The sequence below is a fragment of the Cryptotermes secundus genome, unplaced genomic scaffold (genome assembly GCF_002891405.2).
Source record: "Cryptotermes secundus unplaced genomic scaffold, Csec_1.0 scaffold708, whole genome shotgun sequence".
In the NCBI taxonomy this organism is placed as follows: Eukaryota; Metazoa; Arthropoda; class Insecta; order Blattodea; family Kalotermitidae; genus Cryptotermes; species Cryptotermes secundus.
In genome coordinates, this window is record NW_019726238.1 from 1,421,234 (window position 1) to 1,430,397 (window position 9,164).

General features: G+C 45.3%; 1 protein-coding gene across 1 annotated transcript in view; it reads left to right on the plus strand.

Moving 5' to 3' along the window:
• Positions 1-9,164, plus strand: part of LOC111864103 (vitellogenin-1) — a 25,667-nt gene that overhangs the window by 14,502 nt on the left and 2,001 nt on the right. The window contains exons 13-19 of the mRNA XM_023851128.2: positions 155-446; positions 1,925-2,153; positions 4,045-4,266; positions 5,900-6,078; positions 6,468-6,617; positions 6,703-7,171; positions 7,923-8,122. Coding sequence (XP_023706896.2) covers positions 155-446; positions 1,925-2,153; positions 4,045-4,266; positions 5,900-6,078; positions 6,468-6,617; positions 6,703-7,171; positions 7,923-8,122 — 1,741 coding nt within the window. The remainder of the gene's footprint in view (positions 1-154; positions 447-1,924; positions 2,154-4,044; positions 4,267-5,899; positions 6,079-6,467; positions 6,618-6,702; positions 7,172-7,922; positions 8,123-9,164) is intronic.

Genomic DNA, 9,164 nt, shown 5'->3' on the forward strand with positions numbered 1-9,164 from the left:
TGTAAGATCTAGAAAAACCGAAGTGAACGGAGTTCATGGAGGTAGGCCTAAGCCCACTGGGGCTGTAGTGCCAAGGAAAAAAAAAGTGTTAAAATGCTTGTAAAGGTTTCGTGATTTTTTAAACTTCTTGAACTAGTTAATATTGCCCCTACAGGTACAACGTCCAGCTTGACAGCATGCTGGGCTTCGTTACGCCCTTTGACAACATGCGATACATCGCTGGTCTGGATAGAAACATGTTATTCCATATCCCAGTGAAAGCAAATGTTGATGTGGACGTACTGAAGAGGAAACTTACTATAAATGTGATGCCAGGAAGAAACAGAAGAGTCACACTGACACATCTGCGCACGCGCCCCTACACTAGCACACACGACATCTTCAACATGATCCCCGTGTTGGAAGACAGCAGCACAAAAGTGATACATGTGCGTCCGACCAGGAAGGTGAGGAACTCATGTTGTTTCCATTCTCCACACAAAAGTCACTGAAATTAATAGTACGGTAATTCTTCTAGGTCAACACTTATTCTGTAAGCTAGCGGTCTAGGGGTAACGTTCCCACCTCATGACTCAAGGTACGCGGGTTCAAACCTGGCGGAGGTCGTGGGCGGAAACATTCAGGGAACAAGTTCTTCGGGAGGGACTTTAAGCCGTGGGTCCCGTGTCGTAGATTTACGGCACGTAAAAGATCCTCAGGTCTCTAGGAGACCTCTGAGCAAAATTAGGCAAAAAGTTTCCAATGCCTCCGGTAGATGGGGAAGTTATCGGGTACCACTGCCAGAAGAGGGCCGCCCTCGCTGGCAGAAAGGAAAGATAGCGAGGACCAGTATCGGTAGGGTATGGCTACAGTAGAAATTAAAGGGGGACGTACAATAGACTACTAGTCGCGGTGCATGGGGAAACCAACCCCCTCTAATACTGAATAACTGAATATTCTGTAAGCTACATGATCCATATAAAATCGTACTTAAATACAAGGCACAGTATTTTAAATGTAACTGAACGTAAGACCTTAGAGGTTATTCTCATAACATCCTTGACGTGTTGTATTTTGTAACGAACAACTGTATTATTTTTGCCCATGTTCGAATACCGTATAATGAGAATTCTTATTACGGCTCTACATTCATTTGTTGGGCCTTCGCCGCTTTCTTTTTGTTTCTTAATCCTATAAATACGCGACAGGACACCTTGGACAAGGGATCAGCACGTCACAAGGCCTGCACCTACACACAGAACAACACAGAAAACAGCATAAACACATACATCCATTCCTCGAGTGGGATTCGATCCCACGAGCGAACGAAGACAGTTCATGCCTTAGACCGCGCGGCCACTCTGATCGGCATAATGATGTATACAGTATGAACACAATAAAAGCCGGGGTAGCTCAGTCGGTATATCGACTGGCTACGGGATGGACGACCGAGAAGTCGGAGTTTGAGCCCCTGATGTGGCAACAATTTTCTCCTGTTTACGTCGTCCAGACCGGTTTTGGGGCCCACACAGCCTCCTACCCAATGGATACTAGGGGTCATGAAACTGACCACTCACCTCTAACTAGCGCCGAGGTGAAGAAAACGTGGATATATACATCCACTCCCTCATACACCTTCATGGTGTAGTGTTTAGTTAAGCACGGGGTCAATTTTACTTTTAACGCCGGTCACAGTTACGGGCGGTGTAAGGAGCCCGCTTCGAACACTGGGATCGTAGGTTCGAATCCCACTTGAAGAATGGATGTGTGTGTGCCTTTACGTTTGTGTAGTTCTGTGTGTAGGTAGAGGCCTTGCGACGGGCTGATCCCCCTTCCAAGGAGTCATACCGACTGTGTATGGATTAAGAAACTGAAAAAGCAGCCAAGGCCCACAAGGGCTGTAGAGNAGCTTATATATATATATATATATTTCTTACTGTTTCAGTCCAATATGACGTTTGGCCAGCAGACCGGAGTGGTGTTCCATTTACAATCAGAATCAGAAGAAGAATTCTCAGACTTTAAGTCTCAACTCGACTCTGCACAGATGCCTGACGCCCATTCCAAGTTGTACTTCAACAACATTGCACACGATATCCTTTACGAAGATACCAGGCTGACATACGACCCACAGCGAAGCACTGCTAACGTTGTTAAAATAACAGCGGTCTATGGTTAGTTTTTCTGTTCATGTTCATACATTTCTTTACTTAAATTTGTTATTATTACGAGACAATATCGTAGTTCGCATGTCACTGATGCAGCTACTGCGGCCACTAGTCACGGCCTTCCAGCACGTAGCCTAGTCACTGATGCAGCTACTCCGGCCACGAGTCCCGGCCTTCCAGCACGTAGCCTAGTCACTGATTCAGCTACTCCGGCCACTAGTCAAGGTCTTCCAGCACGTAGCCTAGTCACTGATGCAGCTACTCCGGCCACGAGTCACGGCCTTCCAGCACGTAGCCTAGTCACTGATTCAGCTACTCCGGCCACTAGTCAAGGTCTTCCAGCACGTAGCCTAGTCACTGATGCAGCTACTCCGGCCACTAGTCACGGCCTTCCAGCACGTAGCCTAGTCACTGATGCAGCTACTCCGGCCACTAGTCACGGCCTTCCAGCACGTAGCCTAGTCACTGATTCAGCTACTCCGGCCACTAGTCACGGCCTTCCAGCACGTAGCCTAGTCACTGATGCAGCTACTCCGGCCACTAGTCACGGCCTTCCAGCACGTAGCCTAGTCACTGATGCAGCTACTCCGGCCACTAGTCACGGCCTTCCAGCACGTAGCCTAGTCACTGATGCAGCTACTCCGGCCACTAGTCACGGCCTTCCAGCACGTAGCCTAGTCACTGATGCAGCTACTCCGGCCACTAGTCACGGCCTTCCAGCACGTAGCCTAGTCACTGATGCAGCTACTCCGGCCACTAGTCACGGCCTTCCAGCACGTAGCCTAGTCACTGATGCAGCTACTCCGGCCACTAGTCACGGCCTTCCAGCACGTAGCCTAGTCACTGATGCAGCTACTCCGGCCACTAGTCAAGGTCTTCCAGCACGTAGCCTAGTCACTGATGCAGCTACTCCGGCCACTAGTCACGGCCTTCCAGCACGTAGCCTAGTCACTGATGCAGCTACTCCGGCCACTAGTCAAGGTCTTCCAGCACGTAGCCTAGTCACTGATGCAGCTACTCCGGCCACTAGTCAAGGTCTTCCAGCACGTAGCCTAGTCACTGATGCAGCTACTCCGGCCACTAGTCAAGGTCTTCCAGCACGTAGCCTAGTCACTGATGCAGCTACTCCGGCCACTAGTCAAGGTCTTCCAGCACGTAGCCTAGTCACTGATGCAGCTACTCCGGCCACTAGTCAAGGTCTTCCAGCACGTAGCCTAGTCACTGATGCAGCTACTCCGGCCACTAGTCAAGGTCTTCCAGCACGTAGCCTAGTCACTGATGCAGCTACTCCGGCCACTAGTCAAGGTCTTCCAGCACGTAGCCTAGTCACTGATGCAGCTACTCCGGCCACTAGTCAAGGTCTTCCAGCACGTAGCCTAGTCACTGATGCAGCTACTCCGGCCACTAGTCAAGGTCTTCCAGCACGTAGCCTAGTCACTGATGCAGCTACTCCGGCCACTAGTCAAGGTCTTCCAGCACGTAGCCTAGTCACTGATGCAGCTACTCCGGCCACTAGTCAAGGTCTTCCAGCACGTAGCCTAGTCACTGATGCAGCTACTCTTGCTACTCACCAACTAAAAGGGTGCTAGAGAAGCGCTTAAACCAATAGATTAACTTGACGTCTCCCATGTGCTACACCGAGAGAGACATGCATGACAAATATACTCGTAATTCAATGAACTATACTGACAACAGCTCCGGTGTAGAAAACCGAGATTAACGGCCGTGGGGGTACGTTGCGCTGACCACGTGACACCCTCTATCCACAAAAGTTGGCACTAACTTTGCCAACAAGCGACGGTCGCTCGGTTGGTATAGTTTGCTTGCAGACTACAGGCCACGGAGTTAGTTAATAGTGACATTAACTGACATCACACGATTCCTTGTTATTCTTCAGATACTGACGTTGAAGATGAAGACGATTCGAACACTGAAAATGGATCAGCTCATTTGAAGAACCAGAAGAGCCCACTTCCACGAAGTGTGAACAGAAAATGGCAGAACACGCAGGAAAGTGGCCCTGAATCCATCAACCCCGCAAATCCAGAGCCATATACAGCCCCTAACTGTAGACTTAGACGCAAGAAATTTCTTTCCAAGGCTGCTGCAAGAGCTGGAAGTAAGTATCTGGGCTTCTCACAGCGATGGTTATGAACATTTTTATTTTTGGGACACAGCGCCGCATAGTCAGTTGAAAATCAAAGGCCGTTTTGGAGGAACATGTCTCCAACTTCAGCGCCAAACAATAAGCCAAACAACACGGCGTCATATCCCCGAAAGTAAAATTGTTCAAATGTCAATTATTGCTACATGCTCCGATGGGATGAGGTTCGAGACATAATGTTAGCAAATATAACCAGTACATTCGTGGATTTTCTAACTCCCCTTGTAATTACTGAGGAAATACATGCACTGTATTACTTTGCTACTCCCTCTACAGCAATTCTAAACGCTGGTCATCCAGTGGCCCCCCGGTCTAAGGCGTGAACTGTCTTCGCCAGCACAAACACTGAGATCGTAGGTTCGATTCCCACTTGAGGTACGGATGTCTGTGTGCGTTTATTCCGTGTTTATGCTGTCCTGTATGCAGGTAGCGACGGGCTGATCCCCCGTATAAAGAGCCACACCGACTATGTAAAATGTTCGAGAAACTGAAAAAGCTGCCAAGGTCCAACCAAAGGGCTGTAGAGGCACAGACAGGTGGACGGATGGATAGATAGGTTTTGTATTAACATCTTGTTTTCTGGAATTTAAACCTATCTGTAAAATAATTAATTCTTCTTGATAGGGTACAACTCGTGTCAACGTTATAGCGTGGGCTGCGCCATAGCTCAAGTGGTTAGTCGCTGGTTTCACACCGCCGCGGCCCGGGTTCGATCCCGAGTCTCGTCAAGTGGGATTTGTGGTGGACAAAGTGGCGCTGGGGCAGGTTTTCTCCGAGTACTTCGGTTTCCCCTGCCAATCTTCATTCCACCAACTGCTCCACAATCACCCTCACCTATCATCTGGGGCTGGTACAATAGGCCAGAAGTGGCCGCAGTACAAGGGACTTAGTCCCACCCCACTAGCAATAAAAAAAAACGTTATAGCGTTGCAGCTCACATGTAAGATTATATTAGTAAGAAACCAGAACTTTTAAAATGATTATACTGAATACTCTAAAAATGCTTACTTATGCTTATAAATAAATATAATAAATGCTTATTTATTTTAGTGTTTTCTCTTATTATCTTCTATCTAAAAACTTAGAGAACAAATAAAAAATAAAAACTGTCATTTTTCCTCTTGTCTCCTGTGGATATGGAAAGTAGATTAGAAGTGAATTAGAAAAGGGCGCTGAGGAAACACTTGGAACTGAGAGGGAGGAATTAACAAGAAGCTCGAGAAAATCGCATAATGTTAGGTTTCATAATTTTCGGTCTTAAATAAATAATTTTATGATTATCCAATCAAGAGGAACGAAATGGAAGCCGGATGTAGGTCGCAACAACGATATGAGAAAGGCACAAAGAATTTTAGTCAGAAATATTGAGCGAAAATACTATGTGGGTTTAGATTTAAGGATATTATTAAAATGGGTGTCAAACAGGATATGAAGGAGCGTACTGGATGTATTTGGCTCAGGACAAAATTGTGAATCTGTTAATGATCCGTAGAAACCGCAAAGAAAGGGGCCAAACAAATGTTGAGTTGTCAAGAGGGACTCACATTGCTTACGTATACTCGAAGTACAAATTTGGATTTCTTCACAGATGCAACAGCTTCAGTTATTGACCTTTCTATCACATTCGAGGGACAGACAAAGGCAGTGTTCTTAATGACGGCTGCTTCTGCCTCCTCTCCAGTGAACGGAAGTGGAAGCCTTCTTGTCTTCATGACATCACAACCTGCTCAACATCCGGAAATTGCAGAGCAGCAATTAATTCCTGAAGTGAGTACTAATTTATAAAACAACACTGACAAATTGGAAAGAAATAACAGTGAAAGAAGCAACCCCTTGTTCCTTTATTTAGCTCACTGCATTGGTAGTCTAAATGCCACTGCTCACAGGCAAGGCTCCATTCATTCTGGATGTTTGCTATTAGAATATGAACTCTGTTGAGAGCTTTTTCGTGATTTTCCTCAGTGTATTTTAATTCCTCTTATTTGTGTTCCTGTAGTATTATTTTCAAGTGATTTTACAAATTTACACTAACCTTTTCTCCCAATGACCTCATCGGAGTTGAACCCGCGACCTTCAGGCTTGTAACATAGTTCCTCAACCAACTGCGCTACCACAATGAGTAATTAAATAAATTAACAAATAAATTAATGTATCAGTTACAGGTATGTCTGTTTGGGGACGTCTCAATGCCTCAAGTACCAATCATCAACTTCAGTGAAGCACTGAAATTCAACCCAAATTCTTCAGTGAGGGCTTTGTTGAATTTTGGCGAGACTTGTAACAATGGAGCTACAGTGATGCTCAACGTAAGTTAATCTGCAATATTTCCTTTGAGATACAAACGTTTTATTTATTCTCCTGAGATCTATTAACTCTCAAATTACGTTGCAGGGTCAATTGGAACTAACCAATAAGCGCCAAAAATACATTGCCGATAGTCCAATGGCCAAATTATGTGAGTCGCAAATGATGGAAGGGAACTATCTTCTACCTGCCTGCCGCATTGCCACTGAGAGCGCCAATAATCTTGATCAGTATCGCTTGAAGATTGCGTTAAATAATGTCACCGAATTCCAGAAGAACAACGTATATATACTATATAATATGGCACGTGATCTTCTTCGTCCCTACATCACGGAGAATGCATACCCGCAGAACACTAGAGATGTTACAGTGCATGTTACAGCCAATCTCAATGAACAAAGCACTGCCTTAAACATGACCATGGAAACGCCGTTACTGAACGTGAATGTAACCAACGTCAGACTCAGTAAACTGGCAAGGAGTCTACTTAACATAAATCCAGCGAAGACGGTTATGGAGCGGATTGGAAGAACCGTTTCTTCTCTCTACTATGAGCGTAAGTTATAGTTCTGGAAAGTGTGTCCCTCGCTTTATGAAACCAGGGAATCTGATAAGTGTTTGCCAGCGTTTCAAACAAATATAATTTTCTCATTCTCAGATCATAAGTAACGGAATTTCCCGAAAAAGGACATAGTATCTTCCTCGGAAACGTTAGTAATCACACAGAGGTTCGTAAGATGTCATAACTTAAAAAGAAAAAAAAAAGTAAAGCTATCCCTGTAACAGGCCGTGGAGACCCATAGGGTTGTGAGAGGTCGAGGCTCCCACATTTTATAAACAATCGGTTCATAGATGGCTACAAGGTTGTCAACCTTACGCGCCGGCCGCCCTTTACCCTCAAAAATATTCCTGGTACTCATTTCTGTTAGAAGCTGAGTCGACCCCAGGGCCACAGTGCGCTTGGAAGGATTAGGTTAATTGAAAAACGCCACCTGATCGGGACTCGAGCCCTCGGCTTTCCGGCTTGTAACATTTGCCTCAACCAACTACGCTACCGTATGCCCCATAATAAAAAGTAGATAATGAATATTATGACGGAAGAAATTATGTAATTATATTAATTTCCTTATTAATGTCAATGTAATACTACGAAGTAAACCCAATTTGGATATCCTGACAGAATAGGAAACCCTGGAACATGTTCAATGTGCTGAGACTTAGTCTGTGTGAGTAGGACACAACTTTACACACACAGGCCTATTATTTTCACAAATCACAGTTTATAAGAATTGTGTTTCCTTTCGCAGCCTCGTGTGTTCTCGACACCACAGAAGCAAATACGTTTGACAATAGAACGTACCCCCTAGAGCTTGGGAACTGTTGGTACGTCATGATGATGCTGGTTCCCAAACTTCCAGCTGACCACACTCGTCCACAAAACTCGCGTCGTGGCCTAAACAGGCTCGATCGGGTTACGGTTTTGGTGAAGGCAGTTGGGCACAAGAAGGTCAGTATCAGTTATCCTTAATACAGTGCGTTCAGTCAAGAAGGAAACTTCGCAACACCGCTGACCGGTCCCAACATTCCTCACAGATTGCTGCTGTAACTGTAACGGCGCGCGTTTATCAGCGCTAGTGACTCATTCTGCTGTCCGTAGTTACAGTAGCAATCTGTGAGGAATGTTGGGCCGGATCAGCGGTGTTGCGAAGTTTCCTCCTTAACTGAACGCACTGTATAACACGCTGCAGCTGCGAGAGAAATAACAGTAGGCTTTTTAGGGTGAATTTACTTTGCAGAGCAGAGCCTTTCTTTGCTTATAATATGAAAGCCAGAACCAACAAATTTATAGTTTCAGTAATGAGTATATAAGCGAGGTTTAATGAGATTCCTGCTAACTTTTATTATTTTTCCCCATATTTTTCCTTCACCGCTCCACAAGAATGTGTACTGTCGGTTGCTAAATTCGTTGGTTACTTTGTGGGATATTTTATGAGGCTCTCAGTAGCTAGAGCTACTTTATGCGAAAATAGCTTCTTTGCATTGTGCTACAACTTTACAAAATATTCTCAGGCATCATCTGACACAAAATGTCTGCGACATACATATGTACAGCTTCATTGAATTATGCATCACTCACTGAAGAAATGTTATTTCCATTTCAAACTTCTGCCCTTGGATGTATTCAAACTTACATATTCAAAGGACTAAACTTCAATGGCTATGCACGTTTATGATGTTAGTTTCGGACCGCTCAGTTTTCGAAATTGTATAGCTATCATGACGCTAACCTTCTACTGAAACAAGTATTCAGATATAGTAAAGACTATCAGTTATTTGCCGGTCACAGTAGCCGAGCGGTCTAAGGCACGTACTGTCTTCGCTCGCTTGGAAACCGGGATCGTGGGTTCGGATCTGTTTCCTGTGAGGTACGAACTGAATTCTTATATATTATTCTTATACACTGCCGGTCACGGTAGCCGAGCGGTCTAAGGCATGCACTGTCTTCGCTCGCTAGGAAGCCGGGATCGTGGGTTCGAATCCCACTCAGG